This window comes from Aedes albopictus, chromosome 2, assembly GCF_035046485.1.
Source record: "Aedes albopictus strain Foshan chromosome 2, AalbF5, whole genome shotgun sequence".
Lineage (NCBI taxonomy): Eukaryota > Metazoa > Arthropoda > Insecta > Diptera > Culicidae > Aedes > Aedes albopictus.
In genome coordinates this window covers 34392510-34416528 of record NC_085137.1, presented here as the reverse complement: position 1 = coordinate 34416528, position 24019 = coordinate 34392510, and the positions used below count along the sequence as shown (strand labels likewise).

General features: G+C 37.6%; 2 protein-coding genes across 4 annotated transcripts in view; one reads left to right on the top strand and one right to left on the bottom strand.

The window, feature by feature from the left end:
- Positions 1-7793, top strand: part of LOC109402509 (leucine-rich repeat-containing protein 15-like) — a 173180-nt gene extending 165387 nt beyond the window's left edge. Inside the window, exon 4 of the mRNA XM_062849460.1 lies at positions 6381-7793. Within this exon, the coding sequence (XP_062705444.1) occupies positions 6381-6422 (42 nt within the window). The 3' untranslated portion in view covers positions 6423-7793. The remainder of the gene's footprint in view (positions 1-6380) is intronic.
- The window catches only part of LOC109402501 (very long-chain-fatty-acid--CoA ligase bubblegum), a 141956-nt gene that overhangs the window by 23534 nt on the left and 94403 nt on the right, over positions 1-24019 (bottom strand). The gene's annotated exons all lie outside the window — the stretch shown is intronic.

Sequence of the window (24019 nt, the reverse complement as noted above, 5' to 3'; positions counted from 1 at the left end):
TAATATGGATTGCTTATTAAAACATAGATCTAAACATTAATGGAACGAATTGACCTCGGCTTTTTTTCTGCACCGGTGTTTCAGCGTGGTCAATATGGAGTGAAAACTGTATTCACCCACAGTGGTACTTCAACTTTGACGATTTCTGTGGCCAAAACCGCTGGATGAAAACATTTCAAATTTTGACCACAACATTTCCTCACGGTGCTTCATTTACCGTTATAATAAAATAAAAATGACCATCAAAACCTTAAACGCCATTCTTTTTCTTTATCATTCCTACACCTCTGGACAAATTTTAAAAAAAATCGTTAGACGAAATTTTGAGTTACGCCCTTTTAAAGGGCCTAACCCCTAAAAAATCAGGGTTTCTATAGAAAAACATCATATTTCATAACGGAAGCATGCTTCTGCCAACAAAATTTGAAACGCCATTCTCTTTCTTTATCATTCCTACACCTCTGGATAAATTTTTAAATTAATCGTTAGACGAAATTTTGAGTTATGCCCTTTTAAAGGGCCTAACCCCTACAAAATCAGGGTTTCTATAGAAAAATATCATATTTCATAATGGAAGCATGCTTCTGCCAACAAAATTTGGAACGCCATTCCCTTCCTTTATCATTCCTACACCTCTGGATTTTTTTTTTAAATAATCGTTAGACGAAATTTTGAGTTACGCCCTTTTAAAGGGCCTTACCCCTTAAAAAATAGGGGTTTCTATAGAATACCATCATATTACATAACAGAAGCATGCTTCAAAGTCCCAAATAATAAAAAAGTATTATAATCAATGCTACAATTTGATACTATGCACTAATATTGACTTCATTTTGTATAAAAATTAGCCATAACGCCAGTATAAGGGAAGTATTCTTTAACCTGTAGGATACGGACGTTGTTGGCTACATTTACTATTATAGCCAGAACAATATACAATGAAAAACATAAACGACAGTTCATTTACTTTTTCACTTATATAGTTATTGCACACCCATAAACTGAATTTCAAAAAAAATGTCGATCAAATTCTCCAGTTACGCCCATTTGAAGGTCATAAGTACTTATTATAAAACTTAGTTTCATTTAATCATGTTTATTCTTCGGTAACGTAGTTTAGCAGTTACATATAGAACTATCATTACAATTGATCATCTCAATCCTTATTTTTGTATGTTTATTAATTGAAAACGGCATTCACCAATAAAACTAACGAATGACAAAGGCGCATGTTATTGCTTGTTTTGTCTATAAAAAAGCAATACAAAAATCTTACGTCCCACGCTATGAATGGCAATTGATACAAAAATGATTGCTTCCTACATGTTTGAAAATACTTCCCTTATATTAGCGTAATGGCCATTTTTTATACAAACATCAATACAAATAGCCAATACAAGCGCATAGTATCAAATTGTAGCATTATTTATGATACGTTTTATTACTTGGGACTTCAAGGCATGCTTTTGTTATGAAATATGATGATTTTTTATAGAAACCCTGATTCTAAAGGGGTTAGGCCCTTTAAAAGGGCGTAACTCAGAATTTCGTCTAATGATTATTTTAAAAATTTATCCAGAGGTGTAGAAATGATAAAGAAAGAGAATGGCGTTTCAAATTTTGTTGGCAGAAGCATGCTTCCGTTATGAAATATGATGTTTTTCTATAGAAACTTTGATTTTTTAGGGGTTAGGCCCTTTAAAAGGGCGTAACTCAAAATTTCGCCTAACGATTATTTCAAAAATTTTTCCAGAGGTGTAGGAATTATAAAGGAAGGGAATGGCGTTTCAAATTTTGTTGGCAGAAGCATGCTTCCGTTATGAAATATGATATTTTTCTATAGAAACCCTGATTTTGTAGGGGTTAGGCCCTTTAAAAGGGCATAACTTAAAATTTCGTCTAACGATTAATTTAAAAATTTATCCAGAGGTGTAGGAATGATAAAGAAAGAGAATGGCGTTTCAAATTTTGTTGGCAGAAGCATACTTCCGTTATGAAATATGATATTTTTCTATAGAAACCCTGATTTTGTAGGAGTTAGGCCCTTTAAAAGGGCATAACTCAAAATTTCGTCTAACGATTAATTTAAAATTTTTTCCAGAGGTGTAGGAATGATAAAGAAAGAGAATGGCGTTTCAAATTTTGTTGGCAGAAGCATGCTTCCGTTATGAAATATGATATTTTTCTATAGAAACCCTGATTTTGTAGGGGTTAGGCCCTTTAAAAGGGCATAACTTAAAATTTCGTCTAACGATTAATTTAAAAATTTATCCAGAGGTGTAGGAATGATAAAGAAAGAGAATGGCGTTTCAAATTTTGTTGGCAGAAGCATACTTCCGTTATGAAATATGATATTTTTCTATAGAAACCCTGATTTTGTAGGGGTTAGGCCCTTTAAAAGGGCATAACTCAAAATTTCGTCTAACGATTAATTTAAAATTTTTTCCAGAGGTGTAGGAATGATAAAGAAAGAGAATGGCGTTTCAAATTTTGTTGGCAGAAGCATGCTTCCGTTATGAAATATGATGTTTTTCTATAGAAACCCTGATTTTTTAGGGGTTAGGCCCTTTAAAAGGGCGTAACTCAAAATTTCGTCTAACGATTTTTTTTAAAATTTGTCCAGAGGTGTAGGAATGATAAAGAAAAAGAATGGCGTTTAAGGTTTTGATGGTCATTTTTATTTTATTATAACGGTAAATGAAGCACCGTGTTCCTATATTTACTGACGCTGCAGTGAAATTTATATGAAGCTACTTAAATTTTTCACTGAAATACGGATTTTTGAAAAGGGTGTGTCCAAAAATGGATTTTTTCATATAAGTTGTTATAACTCAAAATATATAATTTCTATTAATTTGAAATTTTGTTCATACATTACCAATATATTGATGATGAAGTGGTAAAATTTTCAGCCAAAAATATTGATAATTGTCAAAGTTGCAGCAGATTGAACATGACGCATTTTAGGAGAAAAAATCAGCTCGGCTTTTTTTTTGCTACTGAGTGTAAGCCTCGCTTGAAGCACTGCCCGTGAGAACCCTGTCATCCGTTCATCCGTAATCCGTATCTTCGTACACAGCTAAATACTGTACTGTCAACCGGCGAAAAGCCTACGGGTAAATATTAAAAAATGAATAATAATGCTGTCTAGCGCATTGTTTCCTATCGGCCACTATTGTAGTCTAGTCCCAACTGCAAGCTTTTTTCCAATCTTAGCGTCAATTGTCTTCTAGATACTTCTAGATAGATTCATCGAATCAGTCGAACCCGTATGTTAAAATGTAGTCGATTCTGTGTCAAATTGTTTTCTTGATTTCTACTTCTCTGTGTTCATCTCTTGTGTCCTTAAATTGTCATCGGTTCAAAACCCACATTAACATGTAACTGAACTTCTGATATTTTTTTCTGTTGGTGTCATAGCACCATCTAAGAGATAAACAAAAATACGCCAAGTTGTCAGTTGACTTTAATAAAACAAAAATTGCTTGCCAACTATTATGTATTCATCCCCCTACAAATACTATAAAAAATATTCAAATTCGTTCTGTCCTATCGGTCCTACCAAGATAAACCATGTCATATTCCCATGCGCGGCCTAGAAATGTCAACCTAGTCATACAAAAGTAACGTTGTTCAGTTAATAAAAAGCAATCAGTTTTTCGTCCAAACTGTTACGTCGAACGCATTGACGTCAACAATGCGTTTAAGTGTTCGCACGTTAGCTTCGAATCTATCAGCACAATTAAGTGCTGCAAATCTCCTTCCCACTATTAATTTTTCGGTTGGTTTTAATTGCTTTATTTAAAGAAAATATAATCAAGTACCTAACATTGTAAAAATTCGAAAAAGCGACTATGACATTAATAAATTACTAATCAAAATCAATCGAGAAACGTGGCAAATAGAGACCAAACAACATTTTGAAGTCAGCTGGCTGTAAAAGGTTCCAAAACCAGTCACAAATCGTATAAAACTTTTATTAGGATTTGTATCATCAAAACCTTCTCAAATCCAACCGATTTGGAACTATTGCTTGGGAATAGACTCTACTGAGCCCTGGCGGTTCCTCCGTGTTTATCGAGCATGTCTGATGCATATGATCAGCCATACTCCATCTGCAGCAGCCGATTCGCGATGAACCGTTGGAGGCGCATTAAAGTGTTAAAAAGGTGATATGTTTCACTAAAGAACACTACATTACAATAATCAAAATGAAACTCCTTCACTTTAATACCGTCAACCCCTGCGAACTTGGCCAGGGGAAAATATGGTTCTATTCTTTAATAATAAATCTCAAACCAAAAAATGAGGAAATGGATCCAGTTTCACCTCATTTTACTTTTCAATACTGGCTGTGCAAGCGCTAGAATAATAATAATCAAATAATAATTAAATAATGAATCAAAACACAAAAAAAATGGAAATATATCCAGTTTTACGTCGACTTTTTGGGAGAAGATGTAGCCTAAGTTTGATCGGAACAAATCTAAAATGTTTGTATGCACAAAAGTTCTACGAAGGTGAAGAGAGTATGTAATTACCGAAATTGGATGTAAGTGGTTCATAAAACACTAAAAACTCAGCATCTATCTGTTTGTCTGTCTGCCTGGCCCTTATAGACTCGAAAGCTACTGGACTGATTGGCGAGAAGATTTGTATGCGGAGATGATTTGATTGCGGAGGCCGGGGAAGGTTCTTAGCATGGTGTGAGAACCCTCTTATCTCTGGAAAATGGGGGCTCCCATGCAAAACAATTTGTGGGTCTATGAAGCTATATGCCAAAAAACGCAGTAAAAAGTCAGTATGACGTTGGCCGGGTCAGCTAGTAACTAAATAAATGACGAGCTAAAATTCGCGGTACAATTACTGTTCAAGCAGATAATTAGTGCACAGAAGAGTTTCCCTTGAAATCATTAAAACCGATCGACTTCTTAGGATCTGTAACCTATTATGTTTTTTACATCGCCCACAAGCTAACCTCCAGGCTGAAACCGAGGCGTAGATAAGCAAACCTGAACCGTCTAATTGTAACGATAATCTCAATAAAATTCTAATTGAATTGAAAACAGCCCATGGCAGCAAGTTTCACGCTGATTGTGTGCCATTTTGACGCAGGGCTGAGGTGGGAAGGAAGACCTTCAACCTCCAAAGATATTACTTTCTGCAGGTGGTCTTTTGTCGCCTTACTTGGGTGGAAGGCGGCTTCTGCTTCTGTTCTGGGTGAAACTGATCCGAACTGGAGCGTCGCAAGAATGGGAAGGAAGACCGTCCGATGTAAAATCTTAAAAGTTCATCGGAAAAGTTTTTCAGGTTCAGCTTCCCCGTTGTCGTCGGTGCGGGTGGGTTGGTGTTGTGTGAGTCGGTTTGTGTGTATTTTGGTCATTAGTGTGCCGTCCTCTATCCGGCTTCATGAAAAATTTTAAGCACACTGTCAACGGTTCCCAATCGGAATCCCCGCGCGCGCTTACCTCCGCGCGTGCTTACCTCCGCCCGCCATGGCGGTGACATGAGATGAGGGGGTGGTTTTCCATGGAGTAATTCCCGCACACCTGGCCAGGAATACAAGAGGGAGACGCATTGTCAACGTTTGCCAAAGAACAGTCAGTGTCAGTGTGGGTGGCCAAGGGGAATTGGGTGAGGCGAAAGCAATCTTTATTTAGCTTCTGCCGCTTCTTTGTGCTACTGCTGCTGTTGCTAGTGCTGGCTAGGGATGCGTTCCTTCGTTCATTGGTAGGACGCATCGTTGCACATTGGGAATACATTGCAAAAATGGGTAAAATTAAAAAGTTTCTCGTGGCGTGGCCCTGATAAAAGACCAATGCCATACTCCAGAATTGTCACCATTTACAATTTCAAGTCCAAGCACTCCTGGAGCCAGTTTCACGTGGAATTTTTGAAGGTGATCAATATTTTGCTAAGCTTTTATCATTTAGTATTATTATATAAGGGTTGTATCTGAAAATTGCAAACATTTTGAGATTATGTTTATTGGTGCAATGAAGCATATGATTTCAGTCTTCCATCAGGACCTCATGAAAAGAATGTCTCGCCGTTGGATTTAGTGTTTTCTTCCAATGTGCTTCGACTGAGGCGGCAGCTGGAATTGACTCATGGGAGCGATGGAGAGGTGGTTGCTCGCGGGAATATGAACAAGAATATGGCCAGAACAACAGAGTCAAGACAGTATGGAGAAAATTCCTGTCTAAAAATCAGAAATCAAATGAAGAAAGATGGATTTAAATTCATGCTTGTTTCCCCATCTTTTATAAAATTTAAGGGTTTCCTAGAACATGTCTATTCATTTCTGTTGTTAAATTCATGACAGTTTCCCCACAGCCAAAAACTCCGCAATAAAAGCCATTATTCTTCTACATTTTCAGCTTCCACCTGTGCGCAGTCTGGTCTCACTATCACCAAGGTAGCCTTTTTTTCCGCTGTGACCTCCTTTGAAAGGCTCAATTTTTCATCCTCTATTGATTACAGTTTTCCAGTTTTTCTTCTTCTGCCCTTTTTTTTCTCACCTCCTCGCAAGTTCACAGCGCGCCCCCCGAAGATGCGACAAAATGTTGAAAATCTTTTTCTTCGCCCCATATTTATTTTCTCATATTTGTCACCCGCATTGCCGTGTATACGCGCTGTTTATTTCCCAATTACTCCACATGGTGCGGATGCTGACGACGATGTCTGCAGCAAGCAAGACGACGTCAACGACAACATGGTTGGCCTACTGGCAGTTGGACCACTGATGCTGGAGCATATCACCGCACCGCACCGCACCGCACCGATCTTGACGCAGAGAGCGTCAGTATGGAGTGGTGTAGAGTTCACCCCACTTCATCACGCTTTTCGAACTTCTTGTGAATGGAATCTGCCGCCGGTGGTGCTAGTACTACAGATGATACGAGGCCATACAAGGTACCTACAAACATGGGTTTGGGGGTGGAAGTGTTCCAGAGCAGCAATACGAGGAAATATGGGAGCGCGTCCGTCGCATAATTCAGAAACGCCTCAATGTATCACAAATAATAGAGCCAAATAAATCATCGCCGTTTTACCGAGAAACCACAATACGTGTAGTTCAGCTTGTTATATTTAGTGAATTTTTGGTGGTGATGATAGATGGGTCGTATGAAAAAAAAAAGAAAACATGAACTTACTATATTTTTGATAGTAAATACTACTTGTGGAACATGTTCGTTGGGCATTCCCCAAAAAAACAAAACGATGTTCGAAAAGTCGATCCTAAATTGAAAGATAAGCTTACTTGAAGCATTTTTGTAGAATTTATCGATTTTCTAAAAAATCATTCAAAAATGTTTCGACAGGGCAATTTTTAAAATTACCCTTTTTCTTAAAAATTCTTAAAAAAACATATTTTTCCTTTTTTGTTTTTTTTTTATATTTTAGTATTTCTTTTTCACCTTTAGGCATAACTTTCGTGGTTGAAAATTTAAAAAACCCAGATTAATCCACCTAGTGGTGATAGTGCCTTTCTCGTCGAACATGTACTCATGATCCTTCTTTGGTTGGGATACGACTGGGATGATTTTGCTTCAGAATGTTGGCTTCAGCCTTTTGGGGGAATCGAAAACACTAGTTTATGATTTTTTCCGACGTTTCGATCTGTATGGGGCCTTTTCAAGGGTTCAATCGGTCAAGGTTTCCTAGTCAAGATGGCCTTGCCTAACTTAAAAATGTCATACGGAAGTTTTGGTATTTATTGAGTCCGTTCGGTTTGAAACCGTCGTGATGTGGACAATCTCCTACCTATCGGGCGGTTTAGAATTCGGTCCCTGTTTTTGGAATCTTCTACTATTGTTTGTTTAGCTAGTTTCTGTGCTAGGGCCATCATTCCGAAGCATGATCTTTCCGTCGACGTAATGCGAACTGTTCCTGAATCCTGAGAATACCTTATTTAGAAAAGCAATAATTTTAATAAAATTGGGAAATTTATTAATTGAACATATTCCGACGTTACGTTAAACGTATAGACTGGGCTGAAAAATATCAGAATTTTCAGTTGACTGCTTGAGCACCTTCACTATCACTGAAGACCGATCAACATCAAGACGATAATTACAAGCTAGGATATAACGTCTGTCACAATCACAGATGACTTTACGGCAGGCCTGCCCAACCTTTCGTGGCCGCGGGCCACAAGTGATACTCCATACCAGTCGACGGGCCAGACATTAAATTTCGACATCAAATTTCGAAAGCACGAATGCAACAGTGAAAATTTGTACATCCGATTACCCGTTCTCGCGGCAAATTACAACACTGACATCATTTGGGTCATAAAAATGTGAGCAAGAATTCTTGATTTTCTGCAAAAATCACCCTGAATACTTTTTTTTTATGAAATTTGCCGAACTGCAGATTGCAGCAAACAATTTGCTGAAATTCAGCAAACTTCCCTGATTCGTTCAGTAAACTCTGCTGTTCAGCAGCAATGTTTTTCTGAAATTCAGTAAATTTTGCTGAAATTCTGCTTCAAATTTGGCTGTACCTTTCAAGTTTAAAATTTTTAAATTTATGTATTTAAATTTTTTAATCTTTGAAAATTTTTAACAAAACACTCTACCTATTTCGAGTTTATTTTTAATATTAATTTTTATTTAAATATGAAATATCTTCAAATATTTCAATCCATGGGCCAAGTTTCAATCATCGATTCCGCGGGCCGTATGTTGGACAGCCCTGCTTTACGGTCTTCGACATAGTTTTTTCTTCACACTTTAGGCTATATTTTATTATCATAGGTTACAAAATGCATGTAAAATTTGAGAAAAAATGCAAGCAAGTGAAATTGCCCATACTAAATCCCATAAAAAAATTCCCAGTAGATTTAGACGGAAAAGAGGATTGAAAAAACTTTCTCCGGGGTTGATGCGATAATTTTCTCATATAACGTTGACCTATCCTACTGTATATTTTTACACCTCAGTGATTTGATGAGATTGCTTTAGTACAGACAAACAGACATATCATTTGTAACATCTCTCTCTCTCTCTCTTCTTGGCGTAACGTCCTTATTGGGACAAAGCCTGCTTCTCAGCTTAGTGTTCTATGAGCACTTCCACAATTATTAACTGAGAGCTTCCTCTGCAAATGACCATTTTTGCATGCGTATATCGTGTGGCAGGCACGAAAATACTCTATGCCCAAGGAAGTCAAGGAAATTTCCTTTACGAAGAGATCCAGGACCGACCGGGAATCGAACCCGTCACCCTCAGCATGGTCATGCTGAATACCCGTGCGTTTACCGCCTCGGCTATATGGGCCCTTCATTTGTAACATATTGCTATTATATTCATCGTTACGAAAAAATAATCGCCAAATGCTAATCAGGTTCTGTTTCACTGCGGCTTGATGTTGGTAGTGAGTAGACGTCAAACGAGCAACAACGATTAATATTTGTTTCAACCGTTGAAAACAAGGACGATGGAGAGTGAGTAGAGTAAGACGTCTGTATGTATGTGGCCTTAGTTCAGTCAAGATTTTGTTTTCATACACATATTTATCGCTTGCATTGACTTTGTTCATTTTTGAAGTTCCTGCGAAGCACCCTAGGAAGCACCCAATGCTGGTTTTGCGTCACTATCGGTAGCCTCTAATGTGGTCTGAGCCTATTTTCTTGCTAATCGTTCCTCATGGTTTAAAAAAAGACCGCGGTTCGATGTGTCGCATGCATAGGTTTGGTTCTTTTTGGCATTTGGCCACTTCCGGCTGGACACCCTAGATCGGTCCTGGAACACTATCGGTAGCCTTTATAAAGATCTTCGTTGTGGTCTGAGCCTATTTTGTGACTAATCGTTCATCACGTTATTTAAAAAGCCGCTGTTTAATGTGCCGCAGGCATGGGTTTTGATATGTACTACATTTGACCACTTCCAGCGGGACACCCGGAACCGGTTCCGGAACTCTATCGGTTGATCCAAATATGATCTGAAACTATTCTCTTTTATTAACCGTTTATCAGGTTGCCTGAAGAGCTTGCGATTTGATGCGTCGCATGTAAGGGGTTGGTTGACTTTTATATTTGGCTACTTCCGGCGTGACATCTGGAACCGGTTCAGTAACACTACCGGTTCCGATATGGTCTGAGAATGTTTCCCTGCCCACTGTTCATCAGGCTATCGAAAAAGCCGCTGTTTGTTGTATCGCATGCATGGGTTTGGTTCACTTTCATATTTAGCCACTTCCGGCGGAACATCCAGAACCGGTTCCGGCACACTACCGGTTCAGATATGGTCCGAGAATATTTTCCTGCCTACTGTTCATCAGGCTATCGAAAAAGCCGCTGCTTGATGTATCGCATGCATGGGTTTGGTTCACTTTCATATTTAGCCACTTCCGGCGGAACACCCAGAACCGGTTCCGGAATACTACCGGTTCAGATATGATCTGAGAATGTTTTCCTGCCTACTGTTTATCAGGTTATCGAAAAACCCGCTGTTTGATGTGTCGCATGAAGGGTTTGGTTCACTTTCATATTTGGCCACTTCCGGCGGGTCACCCGGAACCGGTTCCGGAACACTACCGGTTCAGATATGGCCCGAGACTATTTTCCTGTTTACCGTTCATCATGTTTTCGAAAGTGCCGTGGTTTGATGTGTCGCATGAATGGGTTTGTAGCGTTTTCATATCTGGCCCCATCCTGGGGTACCGATCCGGAACACCTAAATGGCCATAACTCCGGAACGGCTGGACCGACCCGAACCATTTTCAATAGGAAACAATGGGACCAGATTCCGCGTCGAATGAACCGTTGGTCATTAAAATCGGTTGAGGTTTACTGCCAAAAAGTGATGTGAGTTTTTTTGTACACACACATACACACACACACATACATACACACACAGACATCACCTCAATTCGTCGAGCTGAGTTGATTGGTATATGTGACTCGACCCTCCGGGCTTTCTATCAAAAAGTCATTTTTGGAGTGAACATATAGCCTTTCCAGTACACTTAGTGTACGAGAAAGGCAAAAATATGTAATAAGTATGTTCATGTATTTTTTTTCAACAAATTTGAATGAAAAATTCTCAAAAAAAAACTTTTAATCAGTACAAAAAAGGATCTGCCCAATGTAAACACAATATTTTAAAAACCAATACCCTTCAAGAATGCCTACGGGTTTAAAAAAAATACAAAACATATTGAGAAAAATCAGAATTTAAAAACATGACTTTTTTGAGAACTTTTATGAAAAAAGGTCATTTTTCAAAAAATGGTTTTGCAGAACCTCTAAATAATATTTTTTAGAAAATCGAAATGAGAGGCCTAGAATCAAAGGGGTATAAGTGACCATTTTGTCGATTTTGAGCTGAGCTTATCAAAAAATTCTTCAGAATTCAAGCTTCAGGAACTTTTTAAATATTATTTTTACAATGATTGAAAAAAATACAATAAATCGCAGAAAATTGGGTCGATGTTGAAGCTCCATACATTTTGTATGGGATGAAATATTGGTGAAAAACTTTAAAGATCATTTACTCGAAAGTGGGTTTTTGTCACTTACACCCCTTTACTTCTAACCCCCTCAAATGTTCTACAAAAATGCTTAAAATATGCTCATCATTTATTTTAGACCTTGACTATTAGAACATCTATATTTCTTGGGACAGCCTAATGTTAATATGAAAAACGAGTTTACTACAAATAAAGCAATGAGTACGAATTAAAGTAGTATTTACTACAAGTTATGAGTAACAACTAGCAAGCCGTAGGGGTTGCTACTGGTGGTGTAGTAATTATAAGATTCCGATGAAAATTCTAAGGAAATTTGAAAATTACGATGAAATATAAAAAATAAATCGTATAAAAACGGGTGATAACGTAATCCTGGCTATTTCGTTGGATACTATTAAACTCTGAAGAAAACTTGTGAGGTCATGAACGCTTTTAGTTATAAGGATTTTCTTCAGGGATTTGTTTGGGGATATGCTTGAAAATCTATTCAGAAATTGTTCCTTTGAGAATTTCTTCTAAAATCGTAAGCAGGATTCTTCCTTGAATTATTTACGAGATTTCCCCATGGACTTCTACCGCAATTCCTTCTTAGAATTCTCGTGCAGTTCCTACTGAATTCTTGCCGCAATTTCTCCCAGAAGTTCTGTTTTGAATTGGAGGTTTCTTGGATACGAGTTTCTCCCAAGATTCCATTCAGGATTTGTTTTTAAATGTTCTCAGAGTACTTTCTGAGAGTTATTTCTGGGATTTCTAACAGAGTTTCTGCTACGATTTCTGCAAGAGTCTTTCATGAGATTCCTTCCAGAGACCCAAACAAAATTCTTTCAAACTTGCTTCCGGGATTTCTCCTTTTTTTCCTCGGGTTGTCAGACAAAACTTTCCTATAGTTTTCCGGGTTTTTGTGATACATTTGTTCAACTTCTTCAAGGGTTTATTCCGAATATTTTTCCGGATTTGTTTTGTAGTTTATCGCCAGATCTTTTTCATCATACCTTCAGATTTTTTTTCAAAGATTTCCAGAGTTTTAACCCGGGGAGATTTCCAGAGTTCTTCTTATATTTCCACCCAAGAGTACTACCTAAAGATGTAACTATTTTTCTCGGAATTTCTTCTGAAATCACTCTCGTTATTTCTCCAATAGTTTTTCTCCAGAAATTTCACCAGGAGTTCTTCCGATATTGCTTTGAGAATTGCTTACAAGGAAATTCGTAGGCTATTCCAGGAGGAGAAAGTATCAATATTGTGCTTAAGAAAATGTAATAATGACTGTTACTATAACAAAGGAAATTTGAGATAATCCAGCCAAGGGCTGATAGTCTTACAAATCAAGATAAGATATATACGGATATAAACGGATGGTCTCCAAATGTCTAAGGAGAAACGAGCAAACCAGCAATCTAAAGGATCCCAAGGGGGAGCAATAGAGGATTGCAGAGACGTTTCAGAGTAGTTTCAGGGGATCACAGGAGAAGTCGGGATGGTTTAAAGCGTTTCAGTTACATCTTTGGAAGTTCCTGAGTTTCTCTGAAAGTCCTCCTAAAACTCCTAAAAGTCATCTGAAAGGGCTTCAAACCCTATATAAGCCTAAAAACATACCCCTAAGATCCTAGAATAGCTGAATTTCCCTGAAGGTTCCAGTGTTTTCCAACAAAAATAGAAGAAAACTCGTGGAAAATTTTAGCAAGAACTTTCGAAATATTTATTAGAATCTCAAAAGGAACACCCCAAAGAATCCCGGGGCAATTATAGACAGGGGTTCTGGGAAGAATCCTGGAATCCTCCTGGAAAAATCTCTGAGGAAATCTCAGGACGATCACAGCCAGAAGTCCCGGAAACAACTATGATGAAAAGCCTGCAAATAGCACAGAAATAAATCATGGAGAGAATTTTATAAGAAATATGACCAAAAACTTCTGTAGAAATCCCAAACTCTAAATGAACCACCGAAGAAAGCCCAGGATAAGTTCTAAAGAAACTCTGAGAAACACCCCGGGATCATCACTGGAAGTAATCTTCCAAGATAAAAAACGAGAAAAACTCTGAAGGAATTCTAAGGGAAACTTCAACTGAAATTTCTCAAGGAACTTAAAGAAGTTTCTCAGGAGAAACTGTAGACGAAAGCTCACGATAATTTCTTTTAAAAAAATGAAAGCTGAAATGCGGGAGAACTCCTGTGAGTGATCCTGGGAGTGATACCGCGAAAATCTCTGGAATAAATTCCAGGATGAACTCCTGCTTAAAAATCATGAAAAATTGCTAAAAAATAATCATGGGAGGAAATATTGTATCACAGGAACAACTTCTGTAATAATTCTGGCAGAAATCGTTCGAAAATTCATGTGGAAAATTCCGGGAAGAACTCTTGAGAAATCCCAGGAAGAACTCTTGAGAAAATCCTCGAAGGAATACCGGAAAGAACTGTGGAAAATAATTCAAGAGTATTCCCAGGACTCCAGGAGAAACCTCGCGACGATACCAGAGTAATATCCTAAGAGAAACTCCTGTAGAAATCCGGTTTTAGGATAATTACACAGTGCGTACTTCCATGCTGCAGCAAGAGTCGCGACGGAGCATGGAATAATAAAAAAGAAAAAGAAACCAACGGATTCTCTATTCTAGGAGGAAAGCGTAGCCGGGAAGAAGCTGAATATGAATGACAACAATAACATAATCTCAATCAACTCTGCACACGTGGATTAGTCCCTGCCAGCATTTTGATTTTACCGTATCCTATCTAAGTTGATTGAAAGCGTCGAGATCTAAAACAGCTTCCGATAAAAGCTTTACTCTCTATGTACATTTTGCACAGAACTCCCGGTAAGTAATCTTCCAAATTTAGTCACGGCTATGCTCTCTGTTTACTTTTCACGCCGAACAGCAAACTCACGGCAAGGAATTTTCCGAATCAAGCTCTCTGTTTACATTTTACGCCGAACAACGAACGCCGGACACAGAATCTTGCGATTCTAGTCACTTTAACGCGCTTGGATAACTTTCTGCGTCAAACAGCGAATTCGTGTTAAGAAATTTTCCAAATATAGCCAATTAACGCTTTTTGTTTTCTTTTTTGCGCCGAACAACATAACCCGTAACGTGGGTAGATCACCTTGGAATGGTGCGTTACGGTGTAAGATCTACCATTTCATGTTTTGATCTTGCTATTTTCCAGCCTGGTTTATTTAAATGCAGGAACATTCCAGGATCAAGATTTGCTGTACTTTTTTACACTATTTATTTATTTATTGATTTATTTATTTTGTTCTATTTATTTTTCACTGCTAATATACCGTTTGTTTCAGAGGGATGGAGGTAAATTTAAACTATATATAAATAACAATTTACAAAAATATAGCAGTGGAGAACGTATCACAATTTAATACTTTTTTCTATTCCAGATTTACAAGCAGGCAATCAGCGATCAAAACGGCGAAGTATCTCTTTCTTTAGAAAGGTCAAGATTACCGTACGATACAGTGACAAGTAGACCACGTTTTCCGCGTCGATTTATTCGTGCCGAGTTCCATAATTTCGATATCTTTTTCGAACATTTACGATAATGTATTTCTGTTCATCACACCTTCAACTTATATTACGCGTTGCGAACATTCGCGGATAATAAATATGTACAACGGTTTTATTATCCCCAATCTTATTAACACGGGAACGCGGAAAAAAAAGTAATACAAAAACATAGATGAAACTCAAAAGCAATGATTCTAGTTGTTTAGTTGTCCAGTTTACTCGTAAAGCTACGGCGCGGGTTTCGGTTTTTCAGCATTGGCAGTAACACTAAACGGATTTGCATACAGTTTATTTTCTGACTGAGAAACGATAAGCTTAAAACGTGCGTTATTACGAGTGGATCCGACATTAGCGTGGTTTAAAAAATATTCATACCCGGTATATAATTAAATTTAATACACAAACATACAATAAAATTATTGTATTCTTCCGATAGCCGGCTGGCGGAAGACTAAATCATATCAAGGGTTGCATAGCTCACATCACTTACCAATGTGAATCCAGATCTATGTAACTTTCTATCCCTTCCCTTCCCACTAACAAACTTCCTTCCTGTGACAACCGTGGGGATGCGGAGGTACACACGGTCTCTAGTAGCAACGGATGTCACACCAACATTCCTTCCCTTCCCCGATGACCGTAAGGACGTGGCCGGCGCCGGTACTGACAATATAAGGTTTTGAACCTTCAAAATTGCACATTGAGGATGGAAAGCTACACCCAGGCCCCATCCATTTGGTTCCCTGTGCAATGTTGACTGTTCTGGTCAGTAACGGAGTAGCAACTACGAATTGTACGGTCATCTCATGCTCTCATGCTCTCATGCTCTCTTTTTTGCGCCGAACAACAAACTCCTTTGACAATGAGACTTCCAGTCACATTTACGCTCTCTGTTCACTCTTCGCACCAAACGACGAACTCGTGATACGAAATCTCCCGAATCGAGCCACTTTTACGCGTCCTGTTTATTCTTCGCGTCGAACAACAAACTCCTGACTAGGAATCTTCTGAATTTAGCCACATTTGCGCTCTCTGTTTACTTTTTGCGTCAGACAACGAACTCCTGACAGTCCTGACAAGGTATCTTCTTAACCTAGCCACGTTTCCTTTTGTCGCCGAACAACAAACTCCTGTCAAGGAATCTTCGGAATCAGATCACATTCATGTTTATTTTTTTTGCGCCGAACAATGAACTCATGTCAACTAATCTTCCAAATCTAGCCACGTATACGCTCTCTGTTTATTTTACGCTCCGAACAACAATCTCCTGGAAAGGTATGCTCCGAATGTTAAGTGTCAAAAATGTTAAATAAATCGATTTTTTTTAGCAGAATATTAATCATAAAATATGAACAAACAAGACTTTTCACTTTTGAAATTGACCGAGTTATAGCATCAAGTGCCCAAAATAGGTCCCCCTGTCCAAATAGTCCCAAACCCTATTCAAAAAACCCTAATTAATCCACCTAGCGGTGATGGTGCCTTTCTCGTGCATTAAAATATCCTTTCAACAAAACTCGAGCGACATGTTGATGACATTGACATAAATACAAAATGAAAACTGCTTGCTAAATCTATTCAATATGGATACACTTTATATTAGCATAACATCCAATATTCAGAAAATATAAGACAACGATCCAAAACTCAAACCAAACAAGTGTCATGAAGCCGCAAAATTTTGAATCGTCATTTTAGATTTTCCGGTCATCATTTTATGACTCCGGATATCTACCCCAACTAAACTAACCGCCATCTTGAACATTGAGACACCATCTTCGATGTTCTGGTATTCATTTTTGGACTCTGCACCTAAAATTGCATGAAATAGTCGCCGTATTGAATTTTGGCATGTCGTTTATGATTTTCTGGTTACCAGTTTTGGACGAAGACCGGCATTCTTCCCCATTCAAACTATAGTCATATTGCAGACCTTGTGAAATAGCGCACAGCTTGGGTTTTCTGATTACAAATTTTGAATTCTGGATATATTTTCATACAAAATATGCCCATAATGCAAGAATTAAAAATCCTATAAAATAGGCACTAACTTGAATACTGGGCCATTATCCTGGACTTTGGACCGCTATCTTGGATACTCTGGTGGACTCCAAACATATTTCCCATACCAAATACACTTATTTTACATAGTTTTAGAGCTCAAAAATCCTTAAAACAGCCACCATCTTCTGTTGACGCGATGAAATTCTTATTTTTCCATTCAACGTTGACCCATCCTGCTATAAATTTACACCTTAGGAATCTGAAATGGTACGATTTGATGAGATCGCTTTAGTTTCGTCTATATTTTGTTCTCATACACTCCCGTTCAAAAGTTTGGGGTCACCCCCTCAAAAACATGTCATTTTTTAGGCCCATATTTCCGCCAATTTGCGTCCGATTTCAAAACCCTAGGTTTCATTCAAAAGATAATAAGTCAAAGAAACTTTGAACATGATTTAAAAGGAACTTTTTCAAAAAAATTTGTATGTAAACTTAACCCAAAGTTGCCAAATTTTCTAAAAAATTAATATAAACTTACGGCAGTGTCGCTGGAAGTTGAGTCGACCAAATTTTAAGATGAGAGCGGTAATATGACCCATTTTCTATAAGCTTTCAACTGCTTTTTACAGAACTTAGCTAAAAAATCTAGAAAAAAAGTTATTAAGTAAATTAATCCTTGATGTCATCGACCAAAAGTTTGGGGTCACCGCTCAATATGATGTATCGGCCAAAAGTTTGGGGTCACTTTCGTAAAACATGGAAAAGTGATTTGGTGATATCTTTGTCATCTATAGTTCAATTTTAATTATTTTTGGCTCATTTCAAAGATAATTAACTAAATTTACGTTTGATGTCTTCAACTTAACGTATTTAACGATTTTTGTATATAAAAAGGTTATGTAAAGTTAGCACATTTTACCACGCTTCAAAAAATGAGGCAACTTTACGTTAAGTTTTAGTATGTAAATTTCAACAAATATGTGTGGTTCAATGTCTATTCAGTAAGTATCATTCATTTTGTTTCAAATAAGCCAAAAAGAATTAAAATTTAATGAAAGATGACAAAGATATCAACAAATCACTTTTCCATGTTTTACGATAGTGACCCCAAACTTTTGGCCGATACATCATATTGAGGGATGACCCCAAACTTTTGGTCGATGACATCAAGGATTAATTTACTTAACTTTTTTTCTAGATTTTTTAGCTAAGTTCTGTAAAAAGCAGTTGAAAGCTAATAGAAAATGGGTCATATTACCGCTCTCATCTTAAAATTTGGTCGACCCAACTTCCAGCGACACTGCCGTAAGTTTATATTAATTTTTTAGAAAATTTGGCAACTTTGGGTTAAGTTTACATACAAAATTTTTTGAAAAAGTTTCTTTTAAATCATGTTCAAAGTTTCTTTGACTTATTATCTTTTGAATGAAACATAGGGTTTTGAAATCGGACGCAAATTGGCGGAGATATGGGCCTAAAAAAATGACATGTTTTTGAAGGGGTGACCCCAAACTTTTGAACGGGAGTGTATATGAGAACTTAGACCTATTCGTCGCTGTTGTTCATACCTAATGTTTATCAGGTCATTAAACAAAGCCACGATTTAATTTTTCACATGAACGTTGGTTCTGCTACACAACAGCTAGTCTCTAATGTGATCTAAGGTTATTTTCTTGCTAACCGTTCATTAGATTATCAAAAAATCTGCGATCTGATGTGTCGTATGTATGGGTTTGGTTCATTTTTATATTTGGTAATTTCCGGTGGGATAGCCAGATCTGATTCCATGAGTCATGGACCATGACACTACCGGTTGTCCCAATTATGGTCTGAGAATATTTTATTGCTATTTATTCATTTTTACCTAATCACCGCGATTTGATATATCACATGAATGGGTTTGCTTCACTTTTACTTCTAACCACTTTCGAAGCCACAGCTGAACCCGCAACACTACCGGGAATCTAATGTGGTCTGACCCTATTTTTCCATTAGGTTGTCGATAAGTCGTGATCAGTCTTGTTAGAGATCACAGTCATTTGAACCTTTTCGTCGATATTCGGCCTCCTTTGTCTGCGACATTCGCAACACAAGCAATCAAACTACTGTTCGAAACAAAAATGTCAAACGAATGCACTTCACCACGATAGCGGCTGCGGGAGACGGTTCGGCTTTTGTTATTCCTGTCTTCTTCCATAATAAGAGCTATGTTGCCCATCTGTGTGTCGTATTCAATGCAACATGCAATAATAAACTAATATTAACATTCATAATCGGAATTGGCTGAAAATCTATGCGTAAAGCTAGAATTAGACACATGTCATCGTGTCAGATGACATTGATTTGACCCTTTCTTATGTTTATTGATCTTCGTTCTACTGCTCGTGTTGTGTGTAGGTAAGAGGTAACGATAGCGCACGAATGTAACAAAGCCGACTGCGGCAACGAAATGAAGGTACCGTAATCCGGGGTAACATTGATCAGAATTTTCGATCTTTCATGAATAATACTCTTGTTAAAGCAAATGTTACATGTTTTATATTTTTAAAACAAGAACTGGCCCTCTAATTATGTGTTAAGCTACTCGAAAAAGTATTGTAAAACTTTTAAGAATGTTTAAATAGACTTTTCAATCTAATTTTTGATTTTGTTGATTTGGGGTAACATTGATCATGTAAGTGATCAATGTTCGTTTGTGTAAAAATACCCTTACTTACTAAATTCGGGGTCGCTGATTTCAAATATGTTGTCCAAATTCTTATAAGTTATGTACTTTTTGAATTATTTCAAGATTAAAATCATCCAAACCGCGAATAACGCCCAAAGGTAGGCAATGGCTTAAGGAATTGATAGCCTACTTTTAATAAATTCTATATTTAACTGAAAAAGAACATTTTCATAAAAGTTTCGCTCATTTAATCCATTTCTACGATATCATATGGCACTAATACAGTGATTTCAAACCTCATATTGTATCTAGTATTCATGCCATGCATGAATGTTTGACCATGTATCTCATTGCGTTACGAAACACAGTTATGGAAAAATCGATTTATTTCAATGTTAATGAAATTCAATTTTCAAGAATAACATGTCATTTAATAGCTAACTAATAGCAGATTACGATATACCATTCGATAGCAGAAACTGATTCAATGTAAAATGCTTGTTTGAACATTTCATGACGTCGGTCAAGCCGATCAATGTTACCCCGCTGATCAATGATACCCCGTTTTACGGTAGTAAAAGGCGTCGAATGTTTACAAGACTGGTCGTGATTTGATGTACCGCATCCATGGGTTTGGTTAAATTTTACATTTTACTACCCGGATCTGATTCCGGGTAACTACCGGCTGAACCAAATATGGTCTAACATTATTGTCTTGTTAACTGCTCATCGGTTAACCAAAAACGCTGCAAATTGAAGGTGTCACATGCAGGGTTTGACAATTTCGACGGGACTCTCGGAACCAATTCCGGAACACTACCAGTTGTCTTTAGTGTGACGTAAGGCTATTTTTCTGTTCATCAGGTTATCGCAAAAGCCACGATTTGATGTGTCACATGCCTGGATTTGGTTTACTTTAACATTTGGCCTCTTCCGGCCACTCAAAACCGATTCCGAAACACTTGCTGGCCGTTCATTAGGTAATCTAAAAAGCCGCTATTTGATGTGACACATGTACGGGTTTGTTGCTCTTTTAGATTTAACCACTTCGGCGGGAACCCCGGAACGGGTTCCGGAACACTACTGGTTCAGATGTGGTCTGAGATGGTTTTCCTGCTCATTGTCCATCAGGTCATCGAAAATGCCGTGGTTTGATGTGCCGCATGCGTGGGTTTGGTATAATTGTATATTTGGCCACTTCCAGCGGGACGTCCAGAACCGGTTCGGGAACACTACCGGTTCAGATATGGTCTGAGACTATTTTCCTGCTTACCGCTCATCAGGTTATCGAAAATGCCGTGGTTTGATGTGTCTCATGCATGAATTTGGTTGACTTTGATATTTGCCACTTCCGGCGGGACACCCGGAACCGGTTCCGGAACACTACCGGTTCAGATATGGTCTTAGACTATTTTTCTGCTTACCGCTCATCAGGTTATCGAAAATGCCGTGGTTTGATGTGTCGCATGCATAGGTTTGATGCATTTTCATATCTGGTCCCTTCCTGGGGTACCGTTCCGGAACACCTAAATGGCCACATCTCCGGAACGGCTGAACCGATCCGAACCATTTTCAATAGGAAACAATGGGACCAGATTCCGCGTCGAATGAACCGTCGGTCATTGAAATCGGATGAGGTTTACTGCCAAAAAGTGATGTGAGTTTTTTTGTACACACACATACAGACACACACACACACGCACACACATACACACACACATACACACAAACAGACATCACCTCAATTCGTCGAGCTGAGTCGATTGGAATATGTGGTTTGACCCTCCGGGCCTTCTATCAAAAAGTCATTTTTGGAGTGAACATATAGCCTTTCCAGTACACTTAGTGTACGAGAAAGGCAAAAATAAAAAAAAAAACAATATTTTTCTATCAATGCTTGCAGATTTCTTCAGTTGTTCTCTAAAGAATACTCCCAAGATTGGTTTTGTTTCTGCAGGACTTCCTTGAGAATTGTCTCCAGGTTTCAGTGATTATTGTGTACAAATTCATTGAGAAATTGTATAAGAAATATTTCTAAGAATTCCTTCTGAAGAATTGCCAGGAGTTTTCCAAACATTCCTCCAGAAAACCCTCCAGGATCCCTTATGGAGTGATTTCTTAGATATTTATTGAGAAATTCCCTCATGATTTGGATCAGTACCTTTGTCAGTGATTTCTGCTGACATTTTTCTTCAAACGCTTCAGAATTCCTCCTTGGATTTCTGCAGAAATCCCTCCGGAATGTTCTCAAGCATTTTTTCCTTGGAATAACTTGCAAAGTTTCTCCAAAAGTCTCGCATGATCTTTTTGTAGGAATCAAGAATGTATGTTAAGGAGTTCAGGTATTCTCCTAGTTATTATCCTAGGCATTTATCCAGGAATTGCCCCAGAGATAATTTCTGAAATATGTTTAGGAATTTTTGTCCAGGAATTACTCCAGAAAATTTTCTAAAATTTCTTGAAGTCCAGGAGTTTTTAAGGGATTTATGGATACAATCCTACAGAGATTAGCATGAAAATTTCTTCAGGCTACTTTAAGTGTTGTTCTGAAAAGCAATGGAGGAATATCAGAACAAGTTTGCAGGGATCTCCAAAGAAATCCAAAAATGGATGGTTTTGACGGAATCGCAGGAGCAATCTAAAAATAAATCGTGGAATGGATTTCTGCAGGAATCATTGAACGAATTTCTCAAGGAATTCTTGAAGAAACCCTTGAAGGAATTTTTAAAGAAATCCTTAAGAAAGATTGTTTTTTTTGTAGAAGCCCTTGAGGAATTTTCAAAGAAATCTTAAAGAAAGATTTTTAAAGAAATTTTAGTAGAATTTCTGGAAAACTCCATGGAAGTACTTTGAAAAAAATCTGTTGCTGAAATTCTTGAATAAATCCTTAAAATTCTGAGTCCAATAAGATAAAAAATCTTCATAAATGAATTTCCCAGCAGGAATCCCTTCATGAATTTCTGAAAGATCTCTGAAAGAGTTTCTGGAAAAGAATATAAAAACTTAAGGAAGTACATTTGAATGAATCTTTGGAGGAGTATCTGGAGAAATTTCAGGGAAATTTTGAAGGAATCCTCGGAGGATTTTCTAAAGAACTTGGAGAAACTTCTCGGAAAAATTTCCGAACAAGTTTCTTAAAGAATCCGTAGAGAAATTTTTAAAAATGTCTTTGGAGGGAATGCCGGATAAATTTCTGGGGACATGGACAGTTTTCTGGAGGAAATCCAAAAGAAATTTCGGTATAAACTCCTGCAGGAATCTAAGGAAGAATTTCTGCCTACTGACTTACTTTAGTATGATTTACTTGAAGAAATTCCTGGACACATTCATGCGGAAAATTCCAATAGAATCCCTAAAGCAATCCCTGAACACACCTAGTGGACTTCCTGAAGTCCCCAATCAATTTTTTGAAGGAATCGCTGTTTTTTTTATGTGGAAGCCACTGAAAGAATTTATGAAAGAATTTCTAAAGGAAGCCGTGTATAAATTTTAAGGAAATGCTGGGAAAAATTCCCGATAATTATTTTAAACAAAACTCTAGAAGAATTTCTTTAGTGATTTCTGATGGACTTTCGAAAGGAATCCATAGTAACCTATCCTACAGAATTCCTAGAGAAGCTTATGGGGAAATTCATGAGGAGATATCTTAAGAAGGTCCTGGAAAAATTCTTTTAAAATCCCTGGGAGAATTAAAAAAACAACGCCGGGGGAGTCTCTAAAATAAATATTGGTAGATTTCAAGACGGAATATCTGTATAAATTTCTGAAGGATACTTTAGAAGAGTTTGTAAATGAGTCTGTGAAATATTTCCTAACGAAATCCTTGGAGAAACTTCTCGAAGACCTTTTGATTTTCCTAAAGAATTGCTTAAAGCATTCCTAAACAAATACGTGACAGACTTCCTGAAAGAATTCTCGTTATGGATTTCTGATTTTAAAGGAAACCCATGGAAGCTTTTCTAGAGGAATTATAGGAAGCTATCCAGGGAAGATTATATAAAAAAAAGTCATAAAATTGATTTCTGAATTGTATTGATTAATCTGATAAAATTTGTAAGGGCGTAAAAAAATAAAAATCACATACATGGTCAATAACTCTGGGAGTGCTGAAAAGCAAGCTTTGTCTCAGTTGGGACGTTATGCTGAGGAAATGGACTGAATAAAAATAGAACCAGACCCATGGGAAATTTCTCGCTTGTCATCAACCGGCAACCGATTTCAGATCCAATTGACCATACTTTGTAGTTCCTGTAGAATCCCATTCGCACATGTGCGATCTGGCATCAACAAAAAAAAACATTTATTTTCGTCAAGGAATCTGCAGCAAACTTACAGCAGCGAGGATGT